The 20,240-nt window shown below is 38.2% G+C and overlaps 1 protein-coding gene across 7 annotated transcripts in view; it reads left to right on the forward strand.

Annotated features, from left to right (window-relative positions):
* The window catches only part of ARNT (aryl hydrocarbon receptor nuclear translocator), a 76,277-nt gene that overhangs the window by 28,413 nt on the left and 27,624 nt on the right, over positions 1 to 20,240 (forward strand). For 5 of the 7 annotated variants that reach the window (XM_047723998.1, XM_047723997.1, XM_047723999.1 and 2 more), the window contains 5 exons: positions 4,580 to 4,624; positions 10,403 to 10,447; positions 13,590 to 13,634; positions 15,730 to 15,943; positions 19,824 to 20,037. In XM_047723998.1, coding sequence (XP_047579954.1) covers positions 4,580 to 4,624; positions 10,403 to 10,447; positions 13,590 to 13,634; positions 15,730 to 15,943; positions 19,824 to 20,037 — 563 coding nt within the window. The remainder of the gene's footprint in view (positions 1 to 4,579; positions 4,625 to 10,402; positions 10,448 to 13,589; positions 13,635 to 15,729; positions 15,944 to 19,823; positions 20,038 to 20,240) is intronic. The other 2 variants (XM_047724001.1, XM_047724004.1) reach the window with 1 other exon arrangement.

Genomic DNA, 20,240 nt, shown 5'->3' on the forward strand with positions numbered 1-20,240 from the left:
TAAATAAATCTTTAAAAAAAAAAAAAGGCCTGGGAGAATGAGTAGTATTTTGTCCACTTTCTTTGTTGTTGTTAAATTTCTCTCTCTCTTTTTTTTTTTTTAAAGGATTTTACTTATTTGACAGACAGAGATCACAAGTAGGTAGAGAGGCAGGCAGAGAGAGAGGAGGAAGCAGGGTCCCCGCTGAGCAGAGAGCCCAATGTGGGGCTCGATCCCAGGACCCTGGGATCATGACCTGAGCCGAAGGCAGAGGCTTTAACCCACTGAGCCACCCAGGCACCCCTTTTGTTTTCTTTTTAAAAAATTATGTAGCTAAGGGGCACCTGCATGGCTCAGTTGGTTTAGTGTCCAGATTGATTTCATCTTGAGTCGTCATCTCATGGTCATGAGATGGGGCTCTGCAATGGGCCTGAGCCTGCTTGAGATTCTCTGTTTGTCTCTCTCTCCTCCCCCCACTCACACATTCATGCTAGCTTTCTCTCTCTCAAAAAGAAAAATTCTGTAGCTAATATAGCTAGTCTTTAATTTCACCAGCTAATATAATGCAGGAGCGATCCTTGGGTTTATTTGGTAACATGAGTAACATACTAAGACTTGCTATGTGTCCAGGAGTTTTTTTTTTTTTTTTAAATAAAGATTTTTATTTATTTATTTGACAGAAGTAGGCAGAGAGGCAGGCAGAGAGAGGGAGGAGGAAGCAGGCTCCCCACTGAGCAGAGAGCCCGATGCGGGGCTCGATCCCAGGACCCTGGGATCATGACCTGAGCTGAAGGCAGAGGTTTTAACCCACTGAGCCACCCAGGTGCCCCTGTGTCCAAGAGTTTTATACATTTTAATTCATTGTTTGATATGAATCTGGGGAGGTTAGTTTTAGAGTTCACTCTCTTAAACAACAATGTTATGGTTATGCAAACAATTAGAAGCACTATAAATATCAAAATTAGAAGATTGGGTGAGTAAATTATAGTTATTTGAAATGGAATTCTATACAGCTATTGGAAGTGACAAATATATATCAGTATAGAAAAATGTTCTCAGTATGTTGGGAGGTTACAGTTTTTGTGACATACTACTCTGTCAGAAATAAATCTGTGTAATGTGTGTGTAGCAAAACTGAAAGGATACTTACCAAATTTCTGGATGATGACATTTTAGAAACTTTTGTTTTTATTTTCAGATTTTCTAAAATGAATAGGTATTATTGGTAATCAGGAAAATATATTAAAAGTAGTAATATGTATTCTTTTATTTATTTTTAATTTAATTTAAATCAGTTAATTAACATGTAATGTATTACTGGTTTCAGAGGTAGAGGTCGGTCATTCATCAATCTAATATAATACCCAGTGTTCATTATATCACATATCCTCCTTAGTGTCCATCACCCAGTTACCCCATTCTCCCACCCCTCAACCCTCCAGCAACCCTCAGTTTGTTTCCTATGATTAAGAGTCTCTTATGGCTTGCCTGCCTCTCTGATTTCATCTTATTTTATTTTTTCCTCCCTTCCCCAATGATCCTCTGTTTTGTTTCTTAAATTCCACATATCAGTGAGATCATATGATAATTGTCTTTCTCTGATTGACTTATTTGACTTAGCATAATACCATCTAGTTCCATCCACATCATTGCAAATGCTTGCTTTTTTTTGGTGGCTGCATACTATTCTATCGTACTTATATACCACATCTTTATTCATTCATCTGTCGACGGACATCTGGGTTCTTTCCATAGTTTGGCTATTGTGGACATTGCTGCTATAAACATTGGGGTGCGGGTGCCCCTTTGGATCACTACATTTGTATCTTTGCACCCAGTAATGCAATTGCTGGGTCATAGGGTAGCTCTATTTTCACCTTTTTGAGGAACTTCCATACTGTTTTCCAGAGTGGCTGCACCAGCTTGCAGTTCCACAAACAGTTTAAGAGGATTCCCCCTTCTCCACATCCTCGCCAACATCTGTCATCTCCTGACTCATTGATTGTAGCCATTCTGACTGGTGTGAGGTGGTTATCTCATTGTGCTTTTGATTTGTATTGTCCTGATGCTGAGCGATGTTGAGCATTTTTTCATGTGTCTGTTGGCCATTTGTATGTCTTTGAAGAAATATCTGTTCATGTCTTCTGCCCATTTTTTGATTGGATTATTTGTTCTTTGGGTGTTAAGTTTGATAAGTTCTTTATAGATTTTGAACACTATCCCTTTATCTGATATGTCATTTGCAGATATTTTCTCCCATTCTGTTGTCTTTTGGTTTTGTCCACTGTTTTCCTTTGTTGTGCAAAAGCTTTTTATTTTGATGAAGTCCAAATAGTTCATTTTTGCATTTGTTTCCCTTGCCTTTGGAGATGGGTCTAGCAAGAATTTGCTATGGCCAAGGTCACAGAGGTTGTTGCCTGTGTTCTTCTCTGGGATTTTGATGGATTCCTGTCTCACGTTTAGGTCTTTCATCTGTTTTGAGTTCATTTTTGGTATGGTATACAGAACGGTCCAGTTTCATTCTGCATGTGGCTGTCCAATTTTCCCAGCACCATTTGTTGAAGAAACTGTCTTTTTTCCATTGGATATTCTTTCCTGTTTTGTCAGAGATCAGTTGACCATAGAATTGAGGGTCCATTTCTGGGCTCTCTTATTCTGTTCCATTGATCTATGTGTCTGTTTTTGCACCAGTACCATACTGTCTTGATGATTACAGTTTTGCAATAGAGCTTGAGGTCCAGAATTGTGATGCCACAAGTTTGGTTTTCTTTTTCAACATTCCTTTGGCTATTTGGGGTCTTTTCTGGTTCCATACAAATTTTAGGATTATTTTTTCCAGGTCTGTGAAAAAAGTTGATGGTATTTTGATAGGGATTGCATTGAATGTATAGATTGCTCTAGGTAGCATAGACATTTTAACAATATTTTTTCTTCTAGTCCCTGAGAATGGAACATTTTTCCATTTCTTTGTGTCTTTCTCAGTTTCTTTTATGAGTGTTCTATAGTTTTCTGAGTACAGATCCCTTGCCTCTTTGGTTAGTTTTATTCCCAGGTATTTTATAGTTTGGGTGCAACTCTAAGTGGGATTGACTCCTTAAAAGAATACACATTCTTTTATTTTTTATTTTATTTATTTTTTAAAAAGATTTTATTTATTTATTTATTTATTTATTTGACAGGCAGAGATCACAATTAGGCAGAGAGGCAGGCAGGGAGAGAGAGAGGAGGAAGCAGGCTCCCTGCCGAGCAAAGAGCCTGAATTGGGGCTTGATCCCAGGACGCTGGGATCATGACCTGAGCCGAAGGCAGAAGCTTTAACCCACTGAGCCACCCAGGCGCCCAAGAATATGCATTCTTTTAAATAAAGATTGGAAAATAGAAAGAAGAATAGCGATAATCTTACTACCCCATCATCTCCTATAAGTTTTTTAGTATAACTTCTTTCTTTATATGTAGATCTTCTTAGTAGTTGTGATCTGTAATTATATAGTTTTATATAGCCTGGTCTTTCCACCTAACCATCTGTAACCTTTTTTTTCATATTGTTAAATATTTTATAAAAGCATGATTTTTAAGTTATATAAAGGGATGTACTCAGTTCCTATTTTGGGACATTTAAGTTGTTTTGAAGATTTTGCTATTATATGTAATGCTCAGTGAACATCTTTGTACATAAATTTTTTTTCTCTTTTTAGTTCTTTTTTTAAGGGTAGACTTTAAGGAGTTATTGGGTGGATTTTGACTAGTAATTAGGGGGCTACAGGGAGGAAGAGGAATGAACATTTTCAGGATTGACGCTGTGTACTTCATATGTAATCCACCTAGAGACTCAATGTTAGGTTATAAGGCTAGTAGAGATGCCAAGAGTGATCACTGGGATGAGGTGGTAATATTTTGGTTCAGTAGAATAGAGATTAATAGGAGATTGGCCTACCTTGTTACCTGTAATATAATCTTCCCTAATCCCCTGAGATGAAAGTCACTGCTGCTTTCACTAAATGTCTTATAGCATATTGCTTATGCTCCTCACATGGTGCTTTCCTATTCTCATTTGTTTTGTATTTGTATTTGTCTGGGTAGAGAGTCCCTTGAGGGTAAGTCTCTTGTTTTCCTCTCATCTAGCAAGTCTTTAATGTAGCAAATGCCACATGTTTATTAGATGTGTGATGTAAAGAATCATTGATGAGTAACCTTATGAGATCTTAAATTGGTCTCTTTTGTAACATCACTGTTTTGGAATATGTTTCAGAAGTCTAGTAACATAGTTTAGATTATAGAATTGAAAAATGGACCTGACTTAATAATTTTTTTATTTTCATTTTTGAATGGATTCCTGTTTCTTTGGTAGAGGTTGTACTCTGATATAGAACTTTGGTAAAGGTGGACTGCCAACTTGGGAAAATGTTAGGTAGCATAGACTCTTTTGATTGCCCAGTTTGGTAAAAGGGGGACGTCACATATCTTCATTTGACTTCTGTCCGCTTCCTGTTTTCCTTCTTCCATTTGGGTGGGTGTTCAGATAACTTGTGGGTTGAGAATTTTTAATGTCTTAGTGTTCTGTGTCAGTGAGCTTACAGTATTTATTGTTGGCTTTACCCAGGTTGGATTTTGATGATGATGGAGAAGGGAACAGTAAATTTTTGAGGTAAGGTTTTAAATTTTTTTCTCTAGATTTTTGATATTAAAAATTAGTTCATGATCTTTATATTTCTGACTTGCAATATTTTTGTCCTTAGGCCTAAGGTGAGTGCTTTATCCTAAAACTAAAGTTTCCCATTATACCTCCTAAAGTTTTCAAACATTTTTTTAATGGTTCTAGTGAAGAGAGGGCAGAGAATTTCCAAAACCCTCTGTTACAGTTAGTTGCTGTGTGGTTTTAAAACAACAATTTATTATTTCTCACAATGCTGTGGATTGACTGGCTGGTTATTCTGTCTTCTTTGTGGTCTTTTATCCTTAAGGAGGTCAGACTGAGTTTCTTTATTATTATTATTATTATTTTTAAAGATTTTATTTATTTGTTTATTTGACAGAGATCACAAGTAGGCAGAGAGGCAGGCAGAGAGAAAGGAAGGGAAGCAGACTTCCCGCTGAGCAAAGAGCTCGATGCGGGGCTCGATCCCAGAACCCCGGGATCATGACCTGAGCTGAAGGCAGAGGCCTTAACCCACTGAACCACCCAGCGCCCCAGACTGAGTTTCTTTATATGCCAGTGTCTACAATCTGAAGGGCGAGTCCCATTCTAAATGCTTATCAAGCCTCTGCTTTGTATTGACATTTGCTAGTGTTCCATTGGCTAAAACAAATTTTATGTCCAAGTCCTGAGTCAGTGTGTTAGGAGGCTAAGGTGTAATTCATTGGGGGGTCATTAATGTACTTTTCATACTTTCTCATACCTGTTGACTTCTACAGAGCAAGAATTAGAATTTGTATCCTTGAATGATGAATCTTCTGGAGCACTGAAAATGGACTTTTTGATACATTGATGGAGGAGTTCTTTCAGAGAAGGGAAATACTTATTCCTGTTAAAGACCCATTATTTGGCTTTGTTTCTAAGTAAGGAAAACAGTAAGAGTCAAAGAAAGGAAGATAATCTTGACCGCAACCTGCCATTTGTCCTTTGCAAAGTTGAAAATATTACCTAGGTGGGTCTATGTTGTTGAGTAACAAATATTTAATAAAGAAGCCCTATTTTTAAAAAGCCATTATTTTATTATGTGAATGTCCAGATTTGATTTGTCTTATTAACTAGATCTTAAAAAGTAATATATTTTATAAGTTTTTAAACAGTGCAAAGTTATGTGTAGTTCAGGCCTGTCTTCCTTTCTACTTTAGGCCCTTCCCCTTAGACAGCTACAGTTTCCAGTTTATTGAGTATCCTTCAGAAATATTCAGTACATATATAAGTGTATTAAAATGTATATGTGTTACATACATTCATAATATGTCCTCGGTTTTTGTTTTTGCATGGAGGATGTCCATATTGTAAATTCCTTGCCATTGTTTAGTTTTACAATGCTTAAGTTGTCAAAGACATCTGGGTTTTTTCTCATTTTAGTAATTTTTATTTAGGCTTATATTTCTCACTACTAACTCGTTGCTGAACCCTACCAGATACTCTTGAAAACAACTGTAACTTGGCTACCATTAAGAGGTAGTTGCAGAGCACTGGAGAAAATAATTCTCCAAGAGAGCTTTTGAGACTTAGTGAGTATTAATAAATGTGAAGAGGGAAAGATATTTCAATTTGGGAGGAAGGTTAGATTTTTTTTTTAAGATTTTATTTTTTTATTTGTCAGAGAGAGAGAGAGTGCACCCAAGCAGGGGGAACATCAGGCAGACGGAGAAGCAGGCTCCCTGCTGAGCCTGATTTTGGACTCCATCCCAGGATCCTGGGATCATGACCTGAGCTGAAGTCAGATACCCAGCCAAACGAGCCACCCAGGTGTCCCAAGGATAGACTTTTTAAAACAGTTCTGGAAGGGGCGCGTGGGTGGCTCTGTGGGTTAAGTCTCTGCTTTCAGCTCAGGTCATGATCCCAGGGTCCTGGGATCGAGCTTTGCATCTCGATCTCTGCTCAGCAGGGGGTCTGCTTCCCCTTCTCTCTCTGCCTGCCTCTCTGCCTACTTGTGATCTCTCTCTCTCTCAAATAAATAAATAAAATCTTTTAAAAAATAAAACAGTTCTGGGAATTCTTCCAATTTGGAATCCCTATTTATAATGATAAATGCTATTGGTGGGACCGAATTGTGCATATGCATGGCATATAAGTAACCACTCGTCTTTCTTTTCTTTTTTTTTTTTGAAGACTTTATTAGAGAGAGAGAGACGAGAGAGGGAACATAAGCAGGGGGAGTGGGAGAGGGAAACGCAGGCTCCCTGCAGATCCCAGGACCCTGGGATTCTGACCTCAGCCAAAGGCAGATGCTTAACCGCCTGAGCCACCCAGGTGCCCCACCACTAGTCTTATTTATACTTCTCAGTTAGCTCTGGCCCTGAGTCACTGTCTTCATTTCCACAAAATCTAGTAGTCACAAACTATATGCAGATAAGCTCATTTGTTCTTTCTCCAGCCATAAAAAAAGACAATCACAAATCATTTTACCTAGTGGGTCATTATACCTGAGAGAGACATCACCAAATTTATCTTTTTTTAAGATTTATTTATTTTTTAGCAGTTGGAATATTTCCTCTCTGGTCAGTGTGTGAAAGCCTTATTTGCACTGTATCCATAAGTCAGCACTAAATTTCCTTGGTGGATGCTACTTTTGAAAGTTGTAATTTAGCATATGTTTTCATTGATTTGTTCAAATGTCATTTTGTTGTATTCTCCAGACACCTAAAAAATCATTTTTTAAAAGATTTTTTTTTCTTTATTTGACAGACAGAGATAACGAGTAGGCAGAGAAGCAGGCAGAGAAAGAGGAGGAAGTGGGCTCCCTGCTGAGCAGAGAGCCTGATGCAGGGCTCAATCCCAGGACCCTGAGATCATGACCTGAGCTGAAGACAGAGACTTAATCCACTGAGCTACCCAAGCGCCCCTAAAAAATCATTTTTAATAATATCAAGGCTTTGAAACTCCAGGTGCATTGTCAGAGTTACTAGTGTTCACAGTAGTGCTTCTAAACCTTAATGTGTATACAAAGCCATGTGGGGTTTCTTGTTAAGGTCAAGATTCCAATTCAGTAGGTCTGGACTGGCTCAGTTGGTAAAGCATGTGTCTCTTGATCTTGGGGTTGTGAATTCAAGCCCCACAGTGGGCCTAGAGATTATGTTAAAAAAAAATGTAATTCGGTAGGCCTGGGATAGGGCCCAGGGCTCTGTGTTCTGATTCATTTCTGGAACCTGCTTCCAGCCAAGGATCTAGAAGACTCATTCTTGAGATTCAAAGTTAGTATGTAAATTAAGGTCTCTCTTTTCACTTTAGGTTACATGTTTTCACTAGGAGTTAGTAGCATCTGATTTAAAGCATATTTCGTGTCCTAGGAACAAACCATTTGTGCTTGAGCTGGAATTCAGTTTCATTTCCATGGATTTGCCCATTCTTCTTCTGCTCTCCTGTTAATTTCAAAATCTGAAAATTTTTGAGGTTGGATTAGTTGAGGATTTACAGCCGGTAAAGGAGCAGTATAAATTTTGACTCTAATGTAATAACTGGTTTAACTGCAGATTTTGTGAGACTTACCTATCTCCCAAAAGCACTTTCTGCCCAAAGTTGATAGATTTTTGCTATATCCTGTGGCAGTGAGAAGAAGAAAATTTAGATCATCCAGAGAGTAGAGTAGTTTTTTTTTTTTTAAAGATTTTCCTCCTGCAACAATTCCTTAGTTTCCGTATTTAGCAGATATGATTTATTGGTTTATTAAGTACAAGTTGTTGGGATGAATGGATTGTGTTTTCTTGATCAGAGAGATAAAAAACATTGTTTAGGGGCGCCTGGGTGGCTCAGTGGGTTAAGCCGCTGCCTTCGGCTCAGGTCATGATCTCAGGGTCCTGGGATTGAGTCCCGCATCGGGCTCTCTGCTCAGCAGGGAGCCTGCTTCCCTCTCTCTCTCTCTGCCTGCCTCTCCGTCTACTTGTGATCTCTCTCTGTCAAATAAATAAATAAAAATCTTTTAAAAAATAATAAAAAATAAAAATAAAAAACATTGTTTATGTCATAATTTAAAACTATCTCTTAAAACTTTTTGTGCATCAAAGAAAACAGTGAAAAGATAGCCCATGTAAGGGAGAAAATATTTGCAAATCATGTATCTGATAAGAGATTAATATCTATAATATATGAAGAACTACCATAACTCAATAAAAAAAAAAACCTGATTAAAAATTGGCAAACCATGGGGCACCTGGTTGGCTCAGTGGGTTAAAGCCGCTGCCTTCGGCTCAGGTCATGATCCCAGGGTCCTGGGATTGAGCCCCACATCGGGTTCTCTGCTCAGCGGGGAGCCTGCTTCCCTTCCTCTCTCTCTCTGCCTGCCTCTCTGCCTACTTGTGATCTCTGTCTGTCAAATAAATAAATAAAATAAAAAAAAATGGCAAACCACTTGAATTGACTTTTTTTTATTTTTTTTATTTTTATTTTTTAATATATTTTTTAAAGATTTTATTTATTTATTTGACAGAGAGAGATCACAAGTAGATGGAGAGGAAGGCAGAGAGAGAGAGAGAGAGGGAAGCAGGCTTCTTGCTGAGCAGAGAGCCCGATGTGGGACTCGATCCCAGGACCCTGAGATCATGACCTGAGCCGAAGGCAGCAGCTTAACCCACTGAGCCACCCAGGCGCCCCTGAATTGACGTTTTTTCAAAGAAGATATGCAGAAGGCCAACAAACATATGAAAAGACGGTCAACATCACTAATCATTAGAGAAATGCAAATTGAAACAACAATGAGATACCACTTTATATCCATGATGATGGGTACCATCATAGAAATAGAAAATAAGTGTTGGGTAAGGATGTGAAAAAGAGGGAACCCTTGTGCACTATTGGTTAGAATGTAAATTGTAAATTTAACCACTCTGGAAAACAGTATGGAGATTCCTCAAAAAATCAAAAACAGAATCACCATCTGATTCAGCAACCCCGCTTCTGGTTATAAATATCCAAAATAATTAAAACAGGGTCTTAGATGTTTGCACACTCATGTGCACTGCCTCATTTTCACAAAAGCCAAGAGGTGGAAGCAACCAAATATCTATTGGCAGATGAATGCATAAAGAAAATGTGGCATATATGTCCAGTGGAATATTGTTCAGACTTAAAAAGGAAGGAAATCCTGACATGTGCTACAATATGGATGAATGTTGAGAACATTATACTAAGTAAAATAAGCCAGTCACAGAAAGGCTATATGATCTCACTTACAGGAGATATCTGAAGTAGTCAAAATTAGAGACAGAAAGTGTAGTTAATGGTTACTAGCAACTGAGGGTCAGGTGGGGAGCAGGTGGGAAGATGATGTTTAGTATATATAGAGTTTCAGTTTTGCAAGATTAGAAAGTTCTATACATCTCTTGTACAACAATGTAAATACAGTTAGCACTACTGAATTGTACTCTAAAAATTGGTTAAGATGGTAAATTTTGTGTTCCATGTTTTTTTGCCATAATTAAAACACAACTATCCCTAACCTCAGAGTAGTGTTGACCAGGCAGTCACCTGTGCCCGCATGAGATCATCATCCTTTTTTTTGGAGTGTCTGATAAGTAAGGGTAAAGGAGAATATCAGAATCCTGACAAATAATAGTCATGGGTTTCTTAAGTTCTTTTGGATGGTATTACTATCTCTTTTGCTTTGTGATGCTTTTCCATTGGCTTTTTTTTCCCCCTGTTGAATATTTTTACTCCTTTCTAGTTTTCATTTCAGATGAAGTAGATATAACAAGTATAATGCTTTGGGCTAACCTTATTTTTCTTCTTTAGGTGTGATGATGATCAGATGTCTAATGATAAGGAGCGGTTTGCCAGGTAATGTAGTAGAGCATCTTGGGTCGTGTTGTGGGACCAGGCAGCTCAGGCGTATGGAGTTTAATGTGATCTCATTAGGAGTTAATTTCTCTGTGCAGTCTTTTTCACACTCTGAAAGCTGACAAAATTTAGTATGACAGTTACTGTTTATGTTCAGGTAACATGGCTTCAAACTAATGGCACAATTTACACAACGTTTTTATGTATTTGATAGGCAGCTAGCTATACAGTGTGCTTGCTGGGTGTCCACAGGAACACAAGTTATGGATTTAATGGTTGCATTTATTATTAAATGGTTCCACAAACTCTGTACAGATAATAGTTTTCCTTTAAAAATTACAACAGGAACAATTTTTGTGGAGATGAATTTTGATTGCAATAAATTTATTTAAATTTTATTAAGATTATGAAAAATGCTTTGCTTTTTATTTATAAATCCTTCTCAACTCAGATGTACAAAGTTGAGGATTTATAAATAAAAAGCAAAGTATTTTTTTTTGAAAGTTCATTCTGTATATTTTAAACAGTAAGTTAGTTTGTTTTTTAAAAATGGAGTTTGTAGCCACCTTAGAAAAATGAATAATCAAAAATCCAGAGCTTAACTGAGTACTTATATTTATTGTGGATGTTGCTAGTCTGGGGACTATACCTTGAGAACCACTGATGTAGAAGGCTGAGAAATACCAGTCATAGTAGCTTATAACTGTCTGAAGCAGTAAGATGCCATCATGGGCTTTGAATAAAAGATTTTATTTTATTTTATTTTTTAAAGATTTTATTTATTTATTTGACAGAGAGACAGCGAGAGAGGGAATACAAGCAGGGGAGTGGGGGAGGGAGAAGCAGGCTTCCCACAGAGCAGGGAGCCCAATGTGGGGCTTGATCCCAGTACCCTGGGACCATGACCTGAGCCAAAGGCAGACGCCCAATGACTGAGCCACCCAGGCGCCCCTGAATAAGAGATTTTAATAAATAAAATGCATATGGGATTTTCTCTAATAGCAGTGTATAAGATTGATTAAAGAGAAGCACTATAGTCAGGGAGATAGATGCAAGGGTGAATAAGAAGATAGCTATCAAATCATGAGTGCCTGGGATAAAGTGGAGGCAATGGCAATAGGAAAGGAATGAATTTAAGAGATTTTCAAATAATTTATTTATTGAAATAGATACTTATAAATACTTTAGGGTATAAACCATCTCTAAAATGAGAAGTTAATTATAGATATTTGGGGAATAGTTTTTCAAGCTGCACTGGAAAGTCAAGGCGTCATGGGCACCTGGCTGGCTCAGTTAGTAGAACATGTAGCTCCTATTCTTAGGGTCCTGAATTCAGGCCCCACATTGGGTTTTGAGATTACTTAAATAAATAAATTTTAAAAAAAATAAAAAGAAAAAAAGAATGGCAGTCAAGTCATCAGATAGATAGTACTGGTCATGCAGGTTAACAGTTTCTTTTTCTTTTTTTTAAGATTTTTTTTTTAAATTTATTTGACAGATCACAAGTAGGCAGAGAGTCAGGCAGAGAGAGAGAGGAGGAGGAGGCAGGCTCCCTGCTGAGCAGAGAGCCCGAATGCAGGACTCGATCCCAGGACCCTGGGATCATGACCTGAGCCGAAGGCAGAGGCTTTAACCACTGAGCCACCCAGGCACCCCGGTTAACAGTTTCTTGATTAAAATTCCAAAAAGTCTCTATGAAGACATGACCTGAATTATTTTAGTTTTTATTTGTCCTACTTAATATAAATATTTAGACATTCACGTATTTCACTTAGAGATACTAGAGTGGTTAAAGGATTATGGATTTGTAATAGTAGGAGTAGTAATAATAGGAATTTTAGATATTTAAGTTTCTTTCAAACAACTTATTCCTGTAAGAGATGAAGGGTAGTTGGGAGGGGGGCAGAGAGAGAGGGGGAGAGAGAGAGAATATGAATTCTAAGCAGTCTCCACACCAAATGCAGAGCCTGTTGTTGGGCTCCATCTCACCATCCTAAGATTGTGACCAGAGCCAAAACCAAGATTTGGACCCTTAACTGACTGCGCCACTCGGGTGCCCCTGTACATGTCACTTATAATAATGAAATATTAGTGTTTTAGCCTGTTCATATGTCATACTTAGATGTTTCATTTGAGGCTTCTTAATCTATATTTATATCTCTCTATATATTGTTTTTAATGGAATTGATACTGACATACTGGCCTACCAACACCTTGATGTTTCTTCAGTTGCCACCAACTCTTATAGTTTTCAGTTTTCCAGAAAAATTTAGTGGTAATCCTTTGTAGCCCCCTCCAGGGCAGGGGGAGTTGGCACTGGGGATCCAGTAGTTTTAGGGCTTTACTGCAAAGAAATGGGAGAGTGAATAAATAGAAATTTACTACTTCAGTGTCAAACCAGTGATAGGGGATGTGCCAGAAACCTAATTCTTAAGTTTTATTTATGTAATTTCGGTTATGTTGTCTGTGAGTGCATATTTGCGTGTCTCCATGTTACAGAGAGATTGTATTTGTGATAATTTGACATTCTTATCATGATTTACTCTTTGATTTTTTTTTTCATTATAGGATAGCATATGTGGGGGCACCTAGGTGGTTGAGTTGGCTAAAGGCTAACTCTTCATTCATGATCTCGGGTCCTGGGATCGAGCCCCGTGTCAGGCTCTGTGCTATTCTCCTCCTCCCTCCCCCCACCTCAAATAAATAAATCTTAAAAAAATAAAAAAAGAATAACATATGTGGGTATCACTTTATTTCCAGATTGGGAGCAATGTGTGAGAATGTATTCTCTTGTTTGGTTCTTGTTCAAACTATATATTGTTGGTCTCTACAGAGATTGATTGGCAAAATACTTTCTGTGTTCAGACTGCGTTAATTTATAATGAATATTGGCCTTGCTTTTATGTCAACCTTTGTCCTGTAAGTTACTTTTTCTTTATCCTAACAAATGGCTTTGTAAAGTTATGAGCAAGATTCCTGTCCATATTTTAATTTTCACTTCTCTGCATCTATTTTGTTCTGTTTCCTTTTTTCTTTCCTTTCCCCTCTCTACTTCCTTCCATCAGTCTATCCATCCATCCATCTTTATTTTTTTCTTTCTTTTTATTTTAATTTTAGCTTAGTTCATTAATTCTATTTTTAGGTCGGATGATGAGCAGAGCTCTGCGGATAAAGAGAGACTCGCCAGGTAGGAGAACAGTGTCTTTCAGCATGATGAAGCAGATGATGCTTCTTTTTCCTTTTTCTTACTCTGCTCTTTTCTTACCCCCTTCTCTTTGTGTTTTTCCTTATCTGTGGCAAGAGAGGACAAGATTTTTTAGAAGTTTGTGTGTAACAGGAACTTTGGCCTCCCCCATCAGAAAGTGGGTGAGTTGAGGGATTTACTAAGGAATTTAAGAAATTGCTATTAGTTTTATAGTTTCTCTTTCTTTCTTTATCTCAGCACTGTTTCACAGAATAAAAGGCTTTAGAAGCAGGGTAGTGGTGCCAGTTGGTGTTTTAACAGGGGCATACTTTTTTATCAGAAGACGAATAAATATATCTATGTTTGCAATTGGTTCCCAATATTTAGGCCTTAGCATTTATTCCATACCTCTCTAGAAAGCATACCCTTTATCTTCCTATGTAGACTCATAGGCTAGATTACTGTGTTATAGCAGTACTGGTCTTGCTTTGGTGATTGAATCTTTTGTGGTTTCCCAGAAAAGTTTTAGCAGCCATGATATGGCTTTTTAAAAAAGCAGCCTTCTGGATTTTAGTGTCAGAAGTCTGTTAGATATGTAGTTAGATATCTGTTAGATACTAGGAAGATGGGTGCTTTAAGTTTGGGAAAGTAGAATGTTAAAATATGGACTTATGTGGTAAGACCTTTTTGCCATTTGGAAAGGAGACTCTAGAGCTCTCTTTGGAGACTGTCGTCACTAAGGTAGAAATACTAGGATACTAATGATATACCCAAATTTTTCTGTTTTCTGGCTTCTGTGATTTGGGACCACTCAGTGAGAGATAGATCATTGATACCAATATGTGTTTTTACTACTTTCTCCCCTCATCTCATTACCTTTTTCAGCAGGACCACAAGCTCATTTTGTTGTCATTTCCTGCTAACTCTTTAACTTTTCAGAAAGCTGATATTGTATGGTATGGTGGGAAAACCATTGCATTAATTGGGAATGAGTGCTGCCTTTGGGAAAGTCATTTAGTTAACTTCTTAACCTTTGTTTGCTCTTCTCATAGATTTATGTTAGACCAGTTGTTTTTAACTTCTCTTTTTTGTTTTGACAAATAACTTTTATTCCGGTAGGACCCTTAAGTGGTAATGGAAGCAAATAAAAAGGATAAAGCAAAAGCTGCTCAAGGAGAAGCAGAAATGCAGCACATTGTTTGGTTCTGTCTTTGGCGCATCCCTGCGAAAGACACTGAGGAACTATGGGGCTTTTCAGAAATCCAGCTTGAAAACTACTGGATTATTATTTTTAACAATGATAAGATTTTGTTCTGATATTGAGGAAATCAGCACTGGAGATGTGATCCACTTACCCTGTTGAGATCCAAATTGTCTGTTTTCAGGACTTTTCCTCCCCACTCCACTTTTATTTTCCAATTCATTTTGCTCCAGTGGGGGACCCAGAAGTGACCTCTGCTAGATGATATCTTAAAATCTCTTGAGCTCAGTATACTGGCACCACATCCAAATAGAGAAGGTAGGACTTTATTAGTGAGATGAGTAAAACTTCTGAATCTTCCAGTTCTTCCTTCTAGTGTTAAGAGAGAAGCTTGGAACAGACAACATTTTATAGACCAAAGGAAAGTGTACTATCAGTTCTTTTATCAGCTGTGGGGCACTATACTTGGGTTGGAAAAAACTAGTCATTTTATTTTCAGCCTTAAAAAGTTGAATTAGTAAACATGGAGTCAGCCAAGCCAAGATTATTTGTCTCTTGGGAACTAAAGTGAATAAAATCAACATCTTTTAAGACTATCACTTCTTAAAACACTTTTTCTTTTCTTTTATTTGGGGGATTGGTAATTTACATAGAAAGTGAGACTTCCAGGACATAGGGAGAATTGCTGGTATCTGGTTATTCTCTGCTTTGTTGGTTTCTATTCCATGCTTGCTCTGCATGAGAATGTTGGCAAACTTGACACTACCCTCCGAGACTTAAGCCCTCCTAAATCAAACAACTACATTTCTTTAGCAGCTTTCTCCGTATTTATATCATTCTTCCCTGCTCCCAAATGGCCAGATGTGACCACTGGATGGGGCTTCTCTCTCCACGCAGGGAAAATCATAGTGAAATTGAACGGCGGCGACGGAACAAGATGACAGCCTACATCACAGAACTGTCAGACATGGTGCCCACCTGTAGTGCCCTGGCTCGAAAACCAGACAAGCTAACCATCTTACGCATGGCAGTCTCTCATATGAAATCCTTGCGAGGAACTGGGAATACATCCACTGATGGCACCTACAAGCCTTCTTTCCTCACTGATCAGGTCTCTGGGATGTACAAATCTGAGATAGTCTAGAATCTTAAAAATTTCGATCTTTTGGGGGTATATGACCATAATTCTTTTTTCTTTTTAATTTATTTATTTGACAGAGAGAGGTCACAAGTAGGCAGAGAGGCAGGCAGAGATGGGGGAAAAATAGACTCCCCGCCAGGCAGAGAGCCTGACACCAGGCTCAATCCCAGGACCCCAAGATAATGACCTGAGCTGAAAGCAGACACTCAACTGACTGAGTCACCCAGGCCCCTAGATGGCCATAATTCTAACTAGTGCCTTATATTGAGAGACAGAGCCAAGTTGAGTCTGTAGATTGCTTAAAGTACAAGAATTCAGTTGTTAAGGGGCGCCTGGGTGGCTCAGTGGGTTAAGCCGCTGCCTTCGGCTCAGGTCATGATCCCAGGTCCTGGGTTCGAGCCCCGCGTCGGACTTACTGCTCAGCAGGGAGCCTGTTTCCTCCTCTCTCTCTGCTTGCCTCTCTGCTTACTTGTGATTTCTCTCTGTCATATAAATAAATAAAATCTTTTAAAAAAAAAAAGAATTCAGTTGTTAAGGAGAAAGTAACACCGTGGGAAAGTAGTTTCAATTCCTGGCTATAATATTCATTAGCATTCAAACAGTGAGAATTGCAGAATACTTGTGCAAATTATTTAGCAAGCTTATAGGTATTTTATTTTATTTATTTTTTAAAAGATTGTATTTATTTGGAGAGACCCTGTGTGCACAAACGGGGAAGGGTGTGGGAGGAAGAGCAGACTCCCTACTGAGCAGGGATTCTACTCCCCACCCCTCCCCCACCCCCCAGCCCCAATTCAGTTCAATTCCAGGACCTGGGATCATTACCTGAGCTGAATTCAGACACTTAACCAACTGAGCCCCAAAGCTTATATGTATTTTAAACTTCACTCATGAATGTAGCCTATAAGGTGAAATAAGAGTAGACTTGTAGGAAGAAGAGATGACTGTGTCCTATGGAAACAGTTCTTTTTGTTGCCTTTAGGGTTATAGAAGATGGAAAAAATGGATTTCTTATTCCTGAAGCAGCTTTCAGTTTTAGTGATAGAAGGAGTCTAACAAGGCAGTCAACGTTCCTTAGAGATGTGCTTTGTTACATGTAATGAGAAAAATAGGGAAGGCAAAAACATTTCTAGCTTCTCAAGAACTTAATCTGAATATGAATACATGAGTGAGTGGAAATCAATCTGAATATGAATTTTCGAGTGACTGGATACACACAAGTGAAAAATGAGAGGAAAATGCATACAGAGAAGAAATAACCTTTTTAAAGTGATTTTTAAAATTTATTTTAGAGAGAGAGAGAGAGACAGAGAGAATATGAGTGGGGGGAGGGGCAGAAGGAGAGAATCTCAAGCAGACTCCCCACTGAATTGGAGCCCAATGTGGGGCTGGATCTCCTGACCCTTGAAATCATGACATGAGCTGAAACCAATAGTTGTACATTCAAGTGACAGAGCCATGCAGGCACCCTGAGAAATAGCCTTTCTTTAAAACTTACTAATTTTAGGGGCACCTGGGTGGTTCATTGGGTTAAAGCCTCTGCCTTTGCCTCAGGTCATGATCGCAGAGTTCATGATCGAGCCTCACATCTCTCTCTCTGCCTACCTCTCTGCCTATTTGTGATCTCTGTCTGTCGAGTAAATAAATAAAATCTTAAAAAAAATAAAACTTAGTAATTTATATGGGACTAGATAAATATATAGTGGAGGGATGGCTAATGTGAATAGAATGACCAGGTTTGAGTGGGGATGGTTAGCAAAGACTTCTAAGAGTAAGAAAGACATGTTCTGTTTTGATTATTAAAAATAACACATGGTTAATGCAGAAAAATTCAGAAGATACAGGAACTATAAGGAAGAAAAAATTGACCTATAATGTCACCTTTTTATTCAGAGGAGTAGAAGGAAGGGAATGTGGTTCGGAAAAAAGCAATAAGAATTTTCCAAATGGGAGTGTCTATATGAAAACACACATAGCATGGATTTTATATGTATGTACTTTGAAATAGTTAATCAGTTAATCTAACAATATACATAGAAATACTGACTGAACAGGCTCTAGTTTATGCACCTTTTGTGGGCTAACCAGGTGCTTTGTGCTATGAGAAGAACAGAGATAGGAGATAGTCACTAGTGGAAAGAGACACGTTAATAAATAAACACAGTATAAGCACACAATTAGTTCTCTCATAGAGGTGCAGTATTAAAGTCCTGTAGAAGTATAAACATGGACATGGTAAGGGATTAGTGTCGTAAATATTGCGAATAATTTGAGCAAATATCTAGTGAGAATGATTGGATTATTCAAGGCAAATGAAATAGTTTAGCAAGCCTTGGGAGATGATAATAGGGAAGTAGGCTGGGATCTGATCATGGAATACTTAGGTGTTATGTTACAGAATTTAGATATTAATTTTTAGGCATTAGGGTGCCTGGGTGGCTCAATCAATTTAAGTGTCCGACTCTTGATTTTGGCTCAGGTCGGGGTCTCAGAGTCATGAGATTGAGCCCCGAGTTGGGCTTTGCGCTGGGCATGGAGTCTACTTGGAATTCTCCTTCTCTTCTGCACCTCTCCCATCTCTCTCCCTCAAAATTGTGTTAGTTGATGTAGAGCATTTTAAGCCTGGATTTGGGAGAATGAATGCAAGGAGACCATTTCCTTCGTCTTGGTATAAAATGACTAGGATGATGATCTAGTATTGGAAATAGAATTGATAAAACAGTTATCACTGGAGCATGAGACAGAGTAATTAGATTTTGAGCCTTGTAGCCTGAGAGGAAGGTGATACTGTTAATCAAGAAAGGAAATGCTAGAAGAACCAGAGGATTGTTCTTTGGAGGGGGAAATATGACCGACTGGTTTTGAGATGTTGAAATTGAGTTGCTGGTAGAATGTCTAAATTGGAAATGTTTGAGTTGGTTGGAATTTAGGTCTGCTTAAAGCTAAAGAAAAAAAAGATTAGGGGAGTCTAGAGATACAGACTTGGGCATCATTTCATAGCAGGAAGAAGTAGGTATAATTTCTCAGAGAGTATGGTATAAATAGAGAAGAGAACTTAAGATAGAACCTTGGAAATATCTATACTTAAGACTTGAACAAAGGGAAGGGTGGCTGAAGCAGAGAAGGGGCATTTAGAAGGGCAGCAAAATTGGGGGATGGTATCATAGAAGCTAGAGGAAAATAAAACTTAAAAGGATGGAATGGACAACATTACCAGATTCTGGAGAGAGATAGAGTAACATAATAAAGACCCAGGAAAGGGGGCTTGACTTGGCAGTCAGGATAATATTGTTAACCTGCTACAAACAACATGAATGGTTTAGAATGACAATTATAGTGGGATTGAGGAATATGTGAAAGGTAAGAGAATAGAACCAGTGAATATAACATTACTCTTAATATAAACTTGGCACTGAAATAGAGATGAGTTGGGCAAAATGGAGGTAAGATTTGTATACAAGTGAGAAAACCTGATCATATTTATAGATCTGAGGGGAGAGAGAGTGAAAATGGGAGTATTTGTAGAGCAAGATCCTAAAAAGAGACCAAAGGGTGTAAGATCAAGGACTAAATTTTGTTAGCGGGAAACTTTTTTATTCCCCATCTTGAATCCTGAGATAAAGGGGAAGAGGTGAATAGTGACATAAAGAGATTGAAGAAATACCTATTTTAAAAAAACTATCATGAAGGCAGTTACATTTAGCATGCATAGCTGGGGCTGTGGATCAGGCAGGAGCTAGCAGTTGCTTATGGAGACGTGCATAAGGCCTGAAATGTCTTACTTGTTTCCATGAATAATACTTGGCTTTTAAGAGTTCAGTATTAACTTTTATTTCTCTTCCTTGGGCAGGAACTCAAACATTTGATCTTGGAGGCAGCAGATGGCTTTCTGTTTATTGTCTCATGTGAGACAGGCCGGGTGGTTTATGTCTCTGACTCAGTGACCCCAGTTTTGAACCAGCCACAGTCTGAATGGTTTGGTAGCACACTCTATGATCAGGTGCATCCAGATGATGTGGACAAACTTCGTGAGCAGCTTTCCACCTCGGAAAATGCCCTGACAGGTATGAATTATGTGGATGGAAAATGAATGGGAAGCCCTTTCTTTTTTCCCTGAAACAGAAGAGGTGTTTTAGGTCTTCACTTTGTTCATTAACTCTGGCAGGGCTTCTAGAATATTCTCCCAAAATGAATACAATCATTTTTTTCTATCCACATGCAGATAATATAATTTGTAGTTATTCTTAGAAAATGTTTTTTTATGACA

Source organism: Lutra lutra, chromosome 4 (genome assembly GCF_902655055.1).
Source record: "Lutra lutra chromosome 4, mLutLut1.2, whole genome shotgun sequence".
In the NCBI taxonomy this organism is placed as follows: Eukaryota; Metazoa; Chordata; class Mammalia; order Carnivora; family Mustelidae; genus Lutra; species Lutra lutra.